We start from the raw sequence: 18,228 nt of genomic DNA on the forward strand, positions 1-18,228 counted from the left end.
TGTATTTCCCTGTATATACAGATGCCCACTCCCTTAGTCCCACAGTGATGTCTTCCAGCTGCTTCCCCACCACATCAAACACACTCCATGTCCTATAAAACAACCATTACCTTTTATTCCATAAACATAACCCCTGCAAGCACATCGGATAATGATCACAAGTAATTTTAGGAACCTCTTCCTACGTACATATAAAGCATTGATGTGACCTGCATGGGAATTCACAAGGAATGTGAACCTCTTAAAAAAATATGAGGTACGCTTCACCTTAACCACGACCTGAAAATGCTTAATGTTTCACGACAACATCACCCTATTATTGCTGCCACAGCAATGCGTTCCTCACAGTGTTGCTGCCTAGGAGACGTTTACCTCAGCGACATGGCTTTAGGTCTGTGGTGATGGATGAGGTATCTGCTTACCCAGGTGAAATTACCACACACTCATCAAAGTGTGTGCGCATTGGTGATGAATGATGTTCGAGGGGGGACGCAGTGGGGATGCATTAAACTTTCACACCCTCTCGTTGCCCGACACTCACTGCCTTCATCCTGTCAAACTGCATTAAACCAGCACTGAGTTGTGGCCTGTAATAAAGCGTGGGCTGTATACAATGTTCTCAATGTAATGAGATGTTTGCTCTTCTATTACCCTGCTAGGTCTGTAATCTACATCCCAGTTTGTGAATCTACACACCCTGACTGTATTCTGTGATGTGGCAGCCGAACACACACATATAAACCCGTAGCAGATCCAGAAACTCAAGTACTGAGTGGGCTCCATTGCAAACACATTTAGAAGGCCACATGGAAAAAAAAAGAAAATAAAAACGAAAGGCTCACACGGGGCTGTACACATGCAGAAAACAGTGACTGCACACACAGACGCACTCGTGTGGAATCCCGGGGATTGCGCAAAATTACCTCACTGCACAAAAAGCCAGCAACCAAAGACGGGCTGTGCTGGACAAAGCAGGTAGTTGCGGGGGGCTCTACTCAACCTCGAATGTGTGTGTGTGTTTCTTTGTGGAGGTGATGTAATGAATGTTGGCGCCGCCCTAAGCCCAGCAATATGCCCCTGACACACAAACACAGAGATACCCTCTGATACAGGGCAGCTCTCGGTCACACGCCCTCACATGCAGCTCAGCAGACGTCCAACTATAAACACATGCTGACTGCACAGTAACAATCAGCGAAGGCCAACACACCCACAGCGGTGCTGAAAAGAGTGTTAAGCAATCTGAGAAGTGATTAGAAGACAGAAATATTCTTTAACGAGTGTGAAAAGAGGCTGAAAAACCTAGGAGACACAGAGATGTGTGTGTCTGAGTGCATGTGTTTGTGCTGAGACGTTGCTCTAATTAAAAAAGCATTGAGAGAGTGTTCCCGAAGAGTCCTCTCAAGGCTGAATGGAGCTTTGTGATTCGTTGTAATCTCTCCTCTACATCACATAACTCTAGGCCCAATCTGGCATCCAGGCTAACACACACACACACACACACACACACACACACACACACACACACACACACACACACACACACACACACACACACACACACACAATCCGCTGTGATACAAGACTCCCAGGAATTCAGCACATCAAAGACAGTTTTGTTTTTCTGTTTTTTTTAAGAAGAAGAGGAGTCTCTGTAAAATGTAGCCAGCAGTCGGTGTTGAACTGCAGAGCGCTCCCTTTCAGAGGAGACGGTCTGAATCAGTCATGCAAGGATGACGCAGCTAATGTAAACCAGCAAAGATGTAAGTGTGCCGCACATAACAAAGATGTGCACGGATGACGCAAAGTGCAGCAGATCAACAAAGACAAATGGAAACACTGTAATTTACAAGAACTGCAAATGCATTATGGGATTTTAAGCAAATGTTCGTATGCAGCGGAGACGCAACGTGAGACTGGTTCGTTCAGTCCCTCCTGCGGCCACACAAGGCTGGCTTCAAAAGCGATTCACTCCCCATTAGCTCCCTTGTCTCAACCACGCACCCAACTGTACAGCAGAAAAAACATGTTTGCAACCGGGTTGAGGAAACTGTTTTATTCTTCTACACTTAATTTACGCCTTTGAGAAAACAAATAATTTTTAATAAGTTGACATTTTTTAAGACTTTAATGTCACGGTGGCTTTGAGCTTGATCTGTTTATAGTATTCACTGCACAGCAAGCTACATTTATATTTGCCTAATAATTCCATTAAGAACGCTTCAAAGGGTATTTTATTTACATGTCAGCAGACATTTGTCCTTGCTTATCAAGCTAGCTAGCATCAGTCGATAACCTCTTAACCAAATATGCCCAACCAACAAGACTGACAAACTTGAAGCCAGACACAAGGCTTCATGATGTTCATCCACAAACCAGTGCTTACATTCATGTTTACTGTCATAATGCACAATCTGATATTTTTCAAGACACACTACACCAATAAAAAACCGAAATGAAGTAAGTGGGGGAGCGGTCTACAACTTTTCAGGAGTGGAGATTTGAAGATAACTTTTATTTTTTGTGAACTAAAGAACAAGAGTGTGACAATAATGTGAAAACTGCGCCCAGGACAAAAACAAACAGGGCAACTCTTTGCCCTTTAAAAAACAGACAGCATGCCAGCACAAAGCCAGGGAAGAACCAGGAATGATGCTGGATGTATGTGCACCTCAGCCCTGCAACAAGACTTTAGTTTCGTCGGTAAGAGAAGCAGCGAAGCACAGTTAGCTTCTAGCCTCCATTTTTACCCGCACTTGTTTCTACAGTGAAATTACGCTGGTGGTCACTTTAACGCTTCTTTGGGATTCAGTGTTGCATTGTGTTCAGACATAATCACTAAAACAAAGACTGTATGTATGTTCATTAAGATGGCAATTTGTGTCAGTGTGCGGCACTGTAAACTTAGTATTATATTATTAAATTAACAGGCCATGTTACATAGTAATGCAAACATAATGTAACATTATTTTCCCCAAGCAGTAATTAAGTAACATAATGCGTAACAAAAGTAACAAGTAATGTGTATTATATTGATTTTATTTCATTTTATCTTCAGGTCTTGGCAGATGGCCGCCCCTCCCTGAGCCTGGTTCTGCTGGAGTTTTCTTCCTGTTAAAAGGGAGTTTTGTGTGTGAGTGCACTTTTCTTGGTGGAGACTGATTTTTTCTTTCCTCGGGTTGAAAAAGTCACCTAGCTGGTTCTGAAAGAATGAACTGTTGTGAAAGAAAAGTAAAGGTGCAATGCACCGATTACTGACAGTTAGGAGACCAAGTGCCAAAGAAAACAAAAGCAGTTCAAGTCTAACGATGTGTTCATGCACACACAACCACAGGTGAGACAGAAAGCACTTGCAGTTCATGCTTGTGAAACAGCACGACTGTTTTTTTCCCCCTTAGAATAAGATGGAAGTGCAGAGGCCTCAGACCCCCTGTGCATGGTGAATGCATGTGAACTTTGAATAGATGCTGACTAATTTAAACAGCTGCTTGAGCAATGTTTGGAGGATTAAAACAGGGAACTATGTCCTGTCAATGCTCCAATTTCTGCTTTTCAGATATCATGGATTTCTTTCAAATGAAACTTTCAGATGATAACAAACACATGTGCAGCTGCATTACGATCCCACTGTAGTCCATCTTAACCAACTGAACTCAAAGAGAACACAGCTAGTGAACACAAAGCTGCATCAATATGTGTGCTCATTTTCTGTTTGCAATCTGAGTCTTCTCATATTCACATCACTCCCTTTTTAGCCTTTATAATGGAAAAAAAACATGATGCCAAAACCAGGGTTCCCACACATTCTTCGCATCAGCCTTTGACCACATCCTTTGCCCGGGAATTATTAGCACTACTACAAGTTAATCTTTGCTTTCAAATGAAGTCACTGTCTGTTACCCATCCTGTAGTCATAGTTCTCCACGGATGTGACAAAACCATAGCATTAGGCACAGTAAGGGATTGTGGAAGCCCTATTTAGGCAGAAGAGGCACAAAAACCACAAAGGAGGTGACCAAGAAAGTTTAAAAGACTCAGAATCTGGGTTTCCAAGACTTGCTACAGTAACACACACAAGTGCAATGACAGAGGAGAAATGGATGGGTTTAGAGATGGAACAAAAACAGGAAATGGGAACTGTGGGTAATCTCTGTGCTGTAGAGCAAGCAAACAGTGAGTAAACAGAAGAGAGGGGATTAGACCCTGGAGTCAGACTTTGTGTGTGTCGGTTTTGCCAGGTTTTAAATCTAAAGACTGATGTCCCGATGATAACAAAATCTCTTGTAACTTTCCATCTTAATCTCAAAGTCAACATTCCTCAAAAACACATCATGACCACGAAGTCTGCGGTCATGACAAACAAAACAGGACAAAATTATACGGCAGACTCACCAGACAAACCAAAAGTGGCTTCAAGATGCTGAGCCTTGTTTTTTCCCCCTACGTCACATAAATTCACAAAAAGGGTTATCTCAGCACACTTTAGATTATAAGGTAAAGAATTCTCTCTGACACTTTCTGGCATGTTCACCAATGTTGAAAGGTGCTTTTGCACTAACCAATCAGCAAACAAGGGGGTTTGTGCCTCAAGCTAACCAGACTTTGAGTAAAAACAAAAGTAAACACACAGTGAAAGAAAAAGTAACACGGACTAATATTTTGCTGGTTGAAGGATCTGCTTCCAAACAGGGACTTTATCAGTCCTTGTAAGTTAAAACAGTCCTCTCTGCCTTTCTAGGAACAATAACACTACTTCAAATGGTAGCAACAGTGAGTCCACAAGCTAGCAGCTAACCGTCTCAAGCTTCAGATGGGATTTTTTTTCTTTGTTTTTTGTTTGTCTCTGGGTTTGTTTGGTTTGTTTTTTTCCAGAAAACAGCATGTTGCTATGGTAACAAGGGAAAGCTGCATGCCGTAAAACCAAAACGACGAGCTAAAAGATGATAAAACACTACACAGATTTGAGAGGAACTGCAGAGTCTGTGTAGGTTTGTCACGACAAGCAACATCTTATAATCGAACAACAGAAACATAATCTGATCCACTGTTAGTGCAAACATATAATTAGAGTATAAATGCTGCTTACAATCATAAATGCAAACTGTACTAGAAATAGGAAATCATTCTGATTTAAAGCTATCAATCCTCGTGTGATGAACAATATTTATTTTATCTTCTAATTTAAACTATTTATATTAAATATTAAGAAAACATTTATTCAAAATCTTTAAGTGTCCCCCAGCAAACTGTTTATGAGCCAGAATTTCTTCTAGTCTTACTGTGTTTGGCGACACTTAAAAAAGGTCAAGTTCAAAATGACTCCTCTCTCACCTTTTGCAGGCTCATGGTTCTGGTGTCCCAGTTTGGCATCTGTCACAGCACTCCCATTGCGGTTCAGTCCATTGCCGGCGTTCTTTTTCCGCCGGCTCCCCTTTAACCAGCTGAAGGCGCCTCCAAGGGAGCTTCCTGGCTTCCTCTGCCCACGCTGAGCCTTCGCCTCACGGGCTAAGATCTCAGTGATGTCCCTGGGCACCAGGTCACCTGTAGACCTCCTCCGGGACATCCTGGAGGTTGGTCCTGGAGGCTAAGGAACTGTACCTCCACCTGGATCAAGGCGTCTTACTGTTTGTCACAGGACCTGGACCTCCCTGGTATGTTGGGTTTGATGAAACCTCCCTTCCCTGTTTGGCCTCTCTTAGTGTCCGTTTATCCTTTCCCCCCCCTCCGTCTGTCACCACCTGGGACAACAATGAGATCAGCAGGATGAGAGAAAGAGCGCAGAAGAGAAATATATAAAAATAGGCTGGAAATGAAAGTCAGAGGGAGGACAGAGTGGCATGGGAACTCAAGAACAGAGGAACAAAGTTAAGGCTGGGTTAATGAGAATATCCAAACCCAGTCAAGATGATCAGGAATGGAATGGAAATAAAACATAAACAGAAAAGAAGAGAAAACAAGAAAGTATAACCGTGAACCGAGAGTATTTCTACCCTGTTCTCCCAAAGTTTTCCTGTTACTCAGTCGCCCCCACTCTCCCTTTTCTATTCTCTCACTTTTCTTGTATATGTCCTGGCCCTACGGGAGCTCCAGACCTCTGCAGCGTCTCTGTATGTGTGTGCATGCATGTGAGCCATGTGGTTCACATCAGCAGAAAAGTGCGTACGGCTGAGTTAGAGAAGAGAAAGAGTGGAAGAAAAAGTTTAAAAGTCAACTATTTCTTTTACTTTAAAAAGAGATACACACAAACAACACACACGCACACACACAAGCTTCCTCTACGTGTTGTCACATTAACAAACAATCAAACTTTTGTAAACTTACAGCGTGAGCGTGCTGTCCTCTCCTCTGCTCCACTCCTTTCTCTCCGCCTGAGAACAGCTTTACAGAGCATGTGTGTGTCTGTGTGTGTGTGTTTAGCACAGTGAATGAAGCTCCATGCTCTCTGAACACAGTCCCTCCCTCTGTATCGGAGCCAGCCTCTCCTCCACCCTCTTACAGTGCTGGTAGGAGTGAGCCATTACAGCGCTGCTTGTTCCTCTTCATGTTCATAGCCAGCTCTCACATTTTAGCTCTCGTGTTGAGTCCTTTACTTGAAGCTGCACAGTTAGGTTTCTTTCTGTCTTTCCTCCCAGCCTCGTTTCTGTGGATCAGGTTCAGTCGTCTCCCTCTGGAGAGGAACCCTGGTGTGATGATCCATCATTGAAGCTTTGAAACAAAAATACACCCTTTGGAGCCGTGTAACCATAAATAGAGCGCTCAACACTACTGTGCCTCCTTCCTGGGCTTCATTTTGTCTTATTTATTTGGAGAAAAGGAAAGCTCCATGGGGAGACTACCGAACAGTCACCTGTCAAGGGTGAAGTGATTCAGCCGTTTCACATGAAAGACAGGGTTTCTCTTTTCTACCTCTTTCTGGCCAGGTAGAAACTTGACACCACTTGTTAAATGTGACACACACACACACACACACACACACACAGAAATTAGGGCAATAAGGCAAGTTACAGGGGAGCACCGTTAAGCAGCATTCAGCTGTACTCACCTCAGAAACCTGACCTGAGCTTCAAAATTCACTGTGGTGGGGAACGAGCTGAGCCGACAACAGCATGTTGTTGTGTTGTGGGACTGGCTCGTCTGGTCTGAATGTGGAGGAGACCCAGTAGGGTAAGGAAGAGGAAGCAGAAGGTGGTGTCGCAGCCTTCTGGGAACAGACTGAGGCAAGCCTGTGACTGCAGTCTCGCATGCATCTGGTTAATTGGCAACAAGGGAGTTTACTGTAATTTTGGCATTTTATACTATGAGCACCCAAACCAACCTTTTGTATTTTGTAGCCTGTAACTCACACAAACACTCATCATCATCAAGAGTAAACATGCTGGTTAGAGCAGAGATCCAGCAAAAACATCACTTAATACATCCCATGCCAAACGCAGGTATAATTGTGATGCAGATCTTAGAAAGCTCCTCAGGTACACGTGTACACGCAAGTAGCCCAACAACACGGGATTAAAGTCTTTCTTATTCACATGGTCGGTCTCATCATGAGCTGTGGGCCATGGTCTTGATTTAGCTCCTGAGATGAGGCAGCTAAATTACCTGTCTCTTGGGATTCCTGGGTTATTTCTGGCACACGATCTAAAGATATCGCTGTCGGTCAGCTTTTTTTTTCTTTCAGCACATGGTTCTCATATTTAACAGCTTTAATGACCGCCATCCCTCAAGCCGATCATGTACTGTCAGCGCTCGTCAGAGGTCTTTCTCTGTCTCACATCATGGAAAAGAGCGAGCCAAAAGTAAATTAAAACATGTGGAGGGAATTTGCTTTGAGGCACCGTGTCACTTGTGTTGCAGTAAAGACAGGGCGGCAGTCGGTTAGCTGTTCTCAAAAATTCGACCTGTGTGCCGGTTATGAATGTGAGATGATTCATGGTGAGGTTTTGCTTGGTGAGTGTGTGTGAGAGGGAGAGAGTGGTGGAGGGGTCCATGCTGGATGTGTGTGTTGGAGTCCTGGGAGGGGTTAAAATGAGTCATCGTTTAGTTCACTCAGGCCTAACAGATTGAAATGTTTTAAGGTTTCTATGGCAATTCAAGAGAAAACAGTTACCCTCAATATGTCTGCAAGTGGGCTACGGAGCGCCTGCGTGAAATGTGCATGTGCAGTAAAAATCATTAACCACGAGAACATCATGATCCTGCTGGGTAATGTGTCACCTATCCTCCCTCATTCTGTTCCCATATGTAGCTCTCTGTGTAACAACTGCAGCTACATACGCTCCGCTATTCTTTAACAAGCATTACAAGAGACAAGTGAAGTGATGATGGTCTTACTCGAGGTCTCAAAAACTCATAATGTTATGGCATTAAGGGCAAAAAAGCTTAAGTTGAAACAATTTGTTTAAATGTAATACTTTTATAATTCATTTTACTCTTTTATATATGCTGAAAGAGTAAATCCACTTCTGTACTCCTCCCCAGTGTTGGGAGTTAACTCGCTCGTTACTTTCTGCCTCGGCGGACAGAGGCGGTTTCTCGCAGCTTAAGTACAGTTTTTTGTTTTACGGCGGTTTTTCCCGAAGTCGCAAAAGTATGACGTCACAACATTCTGATTGGTCACGTGCAATGTTGATCCTGGAACATTTACTATGATGATCTGGGAACAACACCAACGACGATATCAGATCGTGCCAGGTGGGGGACGGTTTCTGAATGCAGTTTGAGATGTGACGAGAAGAGATGCACTCTGGTACTTTAAATAGATGTGTATTTTTAGCTTTCACTGGACAAGCACTGCTTTCCTTGCTTGCCCTGAGAGAATGCTACTGGTATAGAGTTGCATCTTACTCAAAATGACTTCTAAATATGCAACTTAAGTGTAAATTATCTTGTTGAATTGTTTTGTAGAAATGGAACACCAAGAGGAGACGTTTATTAAACACTATAGCAGTATATAGATATTGGAAAAAGTTTTGGAAGCTACTTTTTAATTTCACAGTTGCACAACACTTTGTGAGTGACCTTTGTGTATGTGTGCGAGTGTTTGTGTTGGATGTGACTGAAAGGAGGCTGCAGGCAGGAAATCCATACTGCCGGTTGGGATAAGCCCAGCTCTCTCGACCCGGCATTATCATTCTCGACCTGCTTTTGTCCTGCGACAGACGCATTCTTTCTGCACCGACTGTTTCTATCCAGTTCTCAAACAGGCATATACAACATTTAAACGCACAAAATAAAACCAAACACCAAAATAGGTCTTAACTACTCTAATCTAACATGTGCATTTCCGTCATCTAGGAATACATTTCTAGGAATTAATTTAGAAGTGAAAAAGACCAAAAAAAAAAGTCCAAATACATTCCACAGTCCAATTATTTATAACATCAACCAGCTAAGATGATGTTAAGCCATGAGGACAGAGAGAGAATTGTGATAAGTAATAATAGTTTTAAAGCATGGGGAGAGATTCCAGGTTGATACTCAGCTGTGAAGGGAGCAGAAGGGATTCCTCTGTACAGAGGAAGCTTTGTCTAACCAGTCTATGGTTATAATAGAAGTCAGAGACTCTGTTGGCAATGAGTTCAGTTTGATAAGGGATTTTGGAAATAAAGAAATTTAAGCTGAGAGGGGAAAAGTGCAAAGAAAAAGAAGGAGAATGTAATAAAAATGCTGGTTTTCTCTCTCCTGGCATGTCTCTTTTCTTCTTGGACAACTTGCTGTTACTACCCCACTATTATGTAGGCAAAAAAAGACTGGGTTATAAATTGTAAAAGCTAGAGGAAGCTGCCCATTTTACTGCCTCTAAATGCAAAAGGAAAGTACCAGAAATATCACTGAGTCATGTCATACAGGGTTGAACCTACTGAAAATGAAGCTGGAGGAGTTTATTGTGCCTCTGGGAAACACTTTTTAAGAGTTGAATGATGAAGGGGTCATTTCGAAAAACAGTGAAACTGAAAGAAATCAGTTTCTCAGTGCTGCAGTGTGGATATCTGTATTGTCATTATTATAAATGACTGTCACTAAACCTGTGACTAAACCAAGATCAGCGTTTAAAGGATTTACTTCTGTTTCATGCCTTCATGAGAGGAAGCATGTAAAGATGACCAGTTTAAGCTGACATGACCCTTCTTGAATACACAAACATGGCCATGGGTTAAGCAAATTAAATAAATGGCAGATGGTAAAATAATAAAACACGATCCAGGCAAACACACAAAGCTCTGCGTGTCCGACGTCAGGAATAATGCTGTTTTTGTAGTTTTCAAAGTATTTCTCAGAATCTGGAAGCAGTCAGAGCCAAAACACACTGGCTGTGTACTGAGCCATCTGGCCTGCAATTCATACAAACGCACATACAGAAAAACACACTTACATGCAGAATTGACTCAAATAATAACACCCAATTTTCTACTTTTTGTTCTATTTTTGTTTCAGCTTTACTGCCCTATGAGCACGCTACTTTAACTGAGTTACATTAGAAAGCAACACTTTTTCATTCTCCTTATTTTCTGGCATCAAGTTTTCCTAAACTATTTTTTACTGTTATTTTTGTCCTCATTCTTCCTTGTGTGTTTTTACTGTTGCATCACATGTTGCACGCAGAATATTGCAGCATTAACCTCAATATGAAGGCTTTTTAAATGAGATATTTGTAAGGATGAACTACTCCTTTAAAAACATGCCATGAAATATTTTTGCAGCAGGAATTCCTGAGAGGGTGTGGTCACCGCTGGGTTGTTGGGGCTGGACAAAAACAGGCCACAGCTTTCCATCCACCTCGTTCTTTCTTTCTTTGTGTCTCTCTTTCCCCGTTTGTCTTTCTTTCCCCATCTGCCTGTTTTGAGCGTCCCCTGGGGGTCGTTCAGATGAGGCTCCGACCTCACAACAGGAAACCTGAGGTGACCTCAGCCAGTTCTCTAATAAAATAACAGGATTGCCACTTGCTCAACATCAGATTAGGAGAGCTGAAAACAGCAGTCTGTCACTCTCTAGTAAATCCATATCTAAAAATATGGATTAATAGATTTGTGCACAACATCTTTATTAACCTTTGCATTGTCATGTGCATTACATATGCACCATTAAATGCCTTGAAACAACAAACTGTTTCATTAAAGACTGAAAAATAATCATCTAGCCTCTACCACCCACTAAAGGTTGTTTAAATACAACCTCGGATGAACAACAGTACACAACATATTACACTGTTTCATTAATTATTTAACAAAAACTACAAAAGTGAGAAATGAAGTACACCACATGATTCAGTAGCTTGCAGAGCCACATTGAGCAGGGATAACTAAAAGGACTCATTTTCTGTGACTTTCAGTCATCCTGGAGGTATGTTGGCCTACGTTTTACAGCGTTGCTTCAGTTCATTGAGGTTTGCAGGTATTCGTTTATGCACAGCCCTCTTAAGGTCTCTCCATTGATTTCAATCAGGTTATTCTTTGCTGCTGTGCTTGTCTTGCTGTATGATGCAATTTCAGGCAAGTCTCGGCTGTCAGAGTGATGGCCTCACATCTGCCTCAATACCTGCAGGGTACCCAGGTTCTGTGGCTGCAAAACAAGCCCAAATCATCACCACTCTGCCACCGTGCTTGAAAGTTGGTATTGTTTGGTTTTTTTTCCAAACGCTGTGCTGTGCATTATGGTCCGATATCTCCACATTGGTCTTGTCTGTCTAGAGCATATTGTTCCAGTCTTGTGGTTGAAGATGCAACGTGACAAACCTAAGCTATGCTGCCATGTTGTAGAGAAAAGAGGCTGTCTCTTGGTAACCCTTCCAAACAAGCCAAACTTGCTCAGTCTTTTTCTAATTGTACTGTGATGAACTTTAACATTTAACACAATAACAGAGGCATGTAGAGTCTGAGATGTAGCTCTGGGGTTTGTTGCAGTTTTTTGAGCATTGTGCAGAATGACTGTGAGGTGAGTTTGCTGGTCCCAGCAGCTGTCTTAAATGTTTTCCACTTCTGAGTGGTAAATCAATACTCTAAATTATTTTATTAGGTATGTTGTATTCTTGTACAGAACTTTGGTCAACGCTCCTGTTGTAATTAAATGTGCTATATAAATAAATAAAATATAACTGAGTAATCTTTCTCACTGCAGAACGATGGACTGCTGTGATGGCCAGCAACAACTGCTTCTCTAAGCTGATTGTTGACACCTTTTGTTTTATAGATTTGCTCACACTTGCTGATGATCAGTTAACATTACAGTTGCATTTAATTAGCACAACGTGGTTGCTACCCTCTTAATTTCAATGGAGAGAGTAAGGGTGTACTTAGATTTCCACACACTGTTGGGCATTTCAGTTTAATTCTAACACAGTATAATATGTCATATTTTATAGTTTGTAGTTATCTAATTTTAACACCTGTTATGGACAGATTATTTTTATTATGTCCTGTAATGTAAACCCTTTAAAAGGCAAGAGGGGCTTTTGTATTAAAATGACTGTAGTGGTGAAAAACAGTGGCACCAATTGAGCCTCTTGTGACGAGAGCAGATGAGTGATATCCTGAGTAGTAGTTTAGTAGTATTAGCACTAACTGCTGTTATGACACTTCAGTCCAAACAGAGGATGCTCTCCCTTAGATAAGATCCCAGCAAGTCGTCATTTGAAAGCTTTTTTTAAGACGCGCTGCTGTTGTCAGCTTCAGGTATTTCACGGCTCACAGTACAAAAACACTTCCCTAAAACAAATGAGCTGCAAGTCCAGTTCTTGCGACAGTATCCTCCTTCCATCGCTGATCAAGATCACTTCAAAGAAATGTCTTCTTATCAGATGAATTCCTTTGCTAAAAATTCCACGCACCTACAGCAAAGGTTAAGCTGACATGCAAGCTCAAGCAGACAAACAACCTCATGAACACACAAAATCTCTAAATCTAAAAACGCAAGACCTGCGCTGAACATATCCTATAATGAGTTTCTTTATTGACTCTGTTCACTCTGTGCTCAAGCTCCGTCACCGGTGACTGAACGCCACTGAATGATCCTGACTGTCAACATGAGCGCAGCTTGTGTCGTCTTTCCTTATCAGCTGTTTTCATCTGCAGCGTTCCTTCATGGGAACTGGTTGTGCCTGTGCAGAAGCCTACAAGGATTACACTGAACGACAGTCACAACAAGCTGATGTAATACCAAAAAATATCTGCTTTTGTTTGAAAGAGAAGTGATTGTCTTTGAAGGGAGGCTGGGGTGAGATAAATGAAGGGGTCAAACAAGCCGTGGCTGCTCTGTGCCTTTTTAAAGGTAAGCATGTTCATCATCGTCAACTGGAGGAAACAAGCTTAATCCAGAACAGTGGAAAAACACACTGAAAAAAGGTCACGAGGCTGCCTACTTCATCATATTAAGTGATGCTTTACGACCATAAAAAGCCTACTGGTACAGACTGCGAGTGACTGAAGATGGTAAAGAGATGACAATTACGTAGCAGAAGCACTCTGTTCAAAGTAAACACAACATAAGGTCACTGTCATTAAAACACACTCAGCTGTAGTAAGACACGACTATAAGACATGACAGATGGGCAGGAACAACACGAGTCAGTGTTGTCTTTGCTTTAGATCTCCAGACCGGCTGTGAAAGAACACATTTTTAAAGTGCGTTTGAAGAAGCAGTTCACTTTGACTGGATGTTCAGGAGAACACCCATGTGTAACGGCAAGATTGAGAGATGTGGATCCATCATTTCCTGAGTTTCTTTGCCACAAAATAACAAATTATGCAACTTTATTTTAAGACACTGAACTAAGAGTCCGGCAAAGCAGCAACTAGTTACTCGCTTCATCATTACTGGCAGTTCCTCATAAACAGTTTCTGAGTAAAAGTGTTATCATATGTGCATCATGTCTGGTTCTATTTTGGCTTTACACAGCTGGATTTCTTTTGTGCTTTCAAACACCCAAACAAAATTGTAACCACTCAAATTGTCTTCTTAATTAAATATTTTCCAAAATGAAACCTTGTTGAGCTACCACCATGACTGTCACGGTTCAGCTGTGTAGTCTCACCTACCACACAGCAGTGCAGGACTCCAGAGAGAAAATATACTTCAAAGGTCGACTCAAATGAGACAAAGGGCAGCAAAACTGAACATAACACACACGTGACAAGAGACTACCAAAGTAAAACAGGAAACATAACACAGACAGAGACTAAGACAGGGGTCGAAGGGTTAACTGATGGCACGACCATAGCTGGACTGGCCATCGGGCATACCGGGCATTTCCTCGGTGAATTTTTGCTTTTATGGGCCGATGATTTATTTTTATTTTTATTTTTTTGTAACGGTATAAACAATGAAAGGTGGTGGATTAGGTGACATGAATGAGTTGAAGGGAAGTTATGAACTGTTTCTGAGAGACAAATAACACCAGGATCTTTTCTAAGTAGCTGACAGCTGGTAACTGTGCAGGGGCGGGTCTAGCAAAGTGTTGCCAGGGGCCCAGGTAGGGCATTAACAGGGAGAGGGGGCACAAAGAAATACTTTTCTTTCTTATTCTCATTTAAAATGTCTGGCTGTTATTAAATAGTTTTCTGAAGCTTACAACCAAAGTTTTTATCTGATGTAAAATGTATAGAAATCTATACATATACCAACAAGACTGTACATAACTGTCACAACAGCATTTGTTTTCATTCAAAGGCTTTATGGCTTTAATACCTGGTGGGCCGGTCTTTGTAGAATCCAATTTGCGATGTGCACCGCTGGCACGGCCATTTATTTTTTAATGCACCTTCTCAGATTAATTCACTGCGTGTCGTGCCCAGGGCTGGACTGGATTTGTCTCGCATTAACTCCCTTCTTCGTCAAGATGATCCCACACTGCTTCAGTAATGTTGAGGACCGGGCTCTGGGGAGGCCGATCCATGACTGATAGTGTTCCACGGTGTGTTTTTCTATCCAGGCATGCTTCTACTGCACTGGAAGTGTGTTTGGGATCATTATCGTGCTAAAAAATGAAGCTGTTGCAAATCAAATGCAACCAGATGATATTACACGGTGGATCAAAATCTGATGGTGCTTTTCTTTTCATGACTTTTGCACAGTGCTATAGCTTTGTTTCAATCTTGACTTTATGACAAGAACAATATTAATTCCCTGTATGGTAAATGTGGTCAGACCCCCAAACACAAGCACAACCACAAACAAATGACCCATATAGGACACTTCAACATGAAACACCAGGAAACATTTTCCCAAACTGTCCTGATTTTTTCCTTTTTTTAACAGCTGACAATGCACATTTAGTTTATTTAGGTGTGTTACAAAGAAGAAGTTAATGCAGTTCAGGAGCAGGAGTGAGAAAACCTAAAAGCAGGTGATCTCCACTGTGCTCGTGCCACACAGGTGGTCCTGCAGGTCTGTATGCAAGCCAAACAAACTGAACTGCTCCCTCCAAATGGCATCAGTGTTTATGAAATAGAACAAAATGTACTTCCAGAAACCCTGGAAAATAAAATATATAACAATATAACAGCTGTTTAAGAGGTATATTTAGCTAGTTCAGCTTTCTGTTGCTAGTGACACCTTACTGCTGTTTGTGAGAAAATGAAAGAGATGAAGGAAAGGAGAAACAGAAGAAAGAGGACGACACACTGACAGGACATTCTGGTGAGTTTGGAAAGTACTGCAGTTTGGAGCAGCAAGTCCAGCATATGGCCTATCTCAGTGGGACAGTGGGCTTCCAACCACCACACCCCCTTGAATATTTGGTTTCCCCCTTGCCCTACTCTACACCCACGCACACACACTGATCACCTCTCCATCTATACTCTAATCATTTTTCAGGCAAGGAACTGAGGAAGAGAGGGAGCGCCACTAAGCCTCTCTCCCAGTGGCTGCGTGGGTGTGCATCATCCCAGTGTTAAACAATGTGTTGAAACAGATCAGCCCTGGACATAACGTCACGTAAATTACCGTCTCTTTCCCTAAGCCGGGACTTGCCAAAACACAGAGCTGAAGCAGTCGAGGAGGGTGAATTAGATAAACATTACATCTTCTCTTGAGCACAGGGGACATACGTTTGCAATGGAAACACTGAATCACGATCTCAGGGGAACGACCGTCACTGTTTTACAGGGTGTTAACTGCACATGAAGTATATTTAGTAGACAGGGTCAAGTAAATACACATCACAGGGGGATACATGGTAAATTAATCTTTGACAGTTTGAGTCCATCTTTTTCTTCTGGCTGTTTTGAGCAAGCTGAGATGATGTGAAACGAAAAAGAGAGAAAAACCACAGTATGGTATAGTAACAGCTGGGAGTACATTTCTGCATTTAAAGAACATAAAACAGCTGTTCCTAACATTATAGAAAAGCTTAAATATTTTCTATAATGTTACCCAGTGTCATAAAAGTTCAAATTAAGCTATGAGGCCATCTAGTGGTGTTTAGCTGTAATACGAAAGTACTAATATATGAGTAGTGTAAAATGAAAGATATAAAATCTGACAAAATACAACAGTATACAAAAAACTCATACAGGGAATTAATTTTTTAAGTTCTAGATAAAAAGAAAAGTCACTCAAAGGGAATTTAAATAATAGTTTTTGGTGTAAAAAAAACCACAAAGCAATTCTTTGCTGCTTAGGTCACAGTAATATCTGCTCTTTACTATCTTTCTCTTTATTGCATCATCAGCATCATCTCATTTCTTTTTCATCTGCCTCATATTTTCCAAATAATCTGTATCCATGTCATTCCCCCGCTCGTCCGGAGCAGCACCTGTCTGCCAGTTGATTGTTGGGGGTCAGGAGTTTGGATGGAAAACGATCCTCCTCTGGGAAACAGCCAGAAAAATGCAGGCAGCTATTTAAAGACTTTTCGATAATGAGATGGCAGGGGTGGAATCCTGGAGCCGTGTTCTTTCATCATAAACACATGCCCACACCTCTCAGCAGCCGTAACGGATGCATCTACACTCCCTGATCTCTAAGGTGTCAAGACTAAGAGATTCCTGGGAATTTGGTGGCCTTGTTTTTACTATACAACAGCAAATTAAAATAAGGCAGACTTTTCCAAGATTATGTTGAATAATTCAAGAAAATAAAACAGCTAAATGAGCTAAAATGAGAGAACTAATAAACTTTCTACTTGGAAAGCCCATTATCTGTCCTGTATGGGGTCCTATTTGTGCCAAAATTATGTTTAAATGTGCAGCCGTCCCATTGAATATGTAACTGTACTTCAGTTGACGGATGAATATTGATGGACTTCACAGTAGCTACCTACATCCATCTTTTATACTGTTTATGAACAAAACACTGTTTTGCATTTGTGTAAATCAAACTATACTGTTATCTTGTTGCACTTCCTCTCATTTGGATGTTGAGAATAATGCCCTGACATGCTGTTTGTTGTTGATTACGTCGTGGAAGAGAAATTGTTTAAGCCGTGTTTCCAAAGCAACAAAGAGCCGACGGATGGCCTGGATTGCAGCCATTCGAAGACCAAATATCACGTTCCAGAACACTCCAGCTCACATGTTAGTCTGCTCCAAGCATTCCCACAAAGGTCAGTCTTCTGTTGTAGTTAGTACGTAATTTATCATAACATAATTGGTGATGTAGGTTACAAATAAGTCTTAATTTGAATTGAATTCGTTGCGCTATGCTGCTTTGTTCGCGGCGGCTTTGTGGGCTAATGTTTGTTGTATTTTGTAGGAAAACCAGCCTACAAAATGCTGGAATGCGATCCAGACTGTGCACCCTCTATCAACCTGGGTCATACCGAGTTTAAAGCTGCTACCACAGCCAGATTTGATCGGTTAAGAGGGAGAGCGAGATCAAAACAGCCACGAAAAGTCCTGCATATATGTGCCCAAGTGTTGTATTGAAGCAATCAAGTGATGAATAACTGTTTTCCAGTATGTTGTTTTGCAATGTTGTGTTTTTTTTTTCTCATTGTTGATTTGTTTTTCACCGAAGCAGCTGATGAAGCACAATGGAATACAATTTTGCGTCTTTCCTGTAAGATTCTATAATAGAATGAAATAATAATGCCAGTTATAAATAAGGACAATAATTGAATGAATTACGAAACTCTTTTTTTCTATTAGATCCGAAAATGTTGTGTAATACTACAACCTGAAATGACAAATAGATTGTGTTGGCCTGTACAGGAGATAAAGAAAAATCTAACAACAGCTGTGAAATGGAATAGTCCAAATCACCAAAGTAAACTGGACCTGGGCTTGTTGCAGGGATCTG

General features: G+C 41.5%; 1 protein-coding gene across 3 annotated transcripts in view; it reads right to left on the reverse strand.

Annotated features, from left to right (window-relative positions):
* kiaa1522 (KIAA1522 ortholog) overlaps nt 1-7,162 on the reverse strand; it is a 40,060-nt gene extending 32,898 nt beyond the window's left edge. For 2 of the 3 annotated variants that reach the window (XM_005940880.3, XM_005940879.3), the window contains exons 1-2: nt 6,322-6,955; nt 5,332-5,738 (exon numbers count right to left, since the gene is read on the reverse strand). In XM_005940880.3, coding sequence (XP_005940942.1) covers nt 5,332-5,563 — 232 coding nt within the window. In that variant the 5' untranslated portion in view covers nt 5,564-5,738; nt 6,322-6,955. Of the gene's footprint in view, nt 1-5,331; nt 5,739-6,321; nt 6,956-7,042 lie in introns of those variants that run through there. The other variant, XM_014339592.2, reaches the window with a different exon arrangement.
* Between the last annotated feature and the right edge of the window lie 11,066 nt (nt 7,163-18,228).

This window comes from Haplochromis burtoni, unplaced genomic scaffold, assembly GCF_018398535.1.
Source record: "Haplochromis burtoni strain Fernald_Lab_line unplaced genomic scaffold, NCSU_Asbu1 Contig_297, whole genome shotgun sequence".
Lineage (NCBI taxonomy): Eukaryota > Metazoa > Chordata > Actinopteri > Cichliformes > Cichlidae > Haplochromis > Haplochromis burtoni.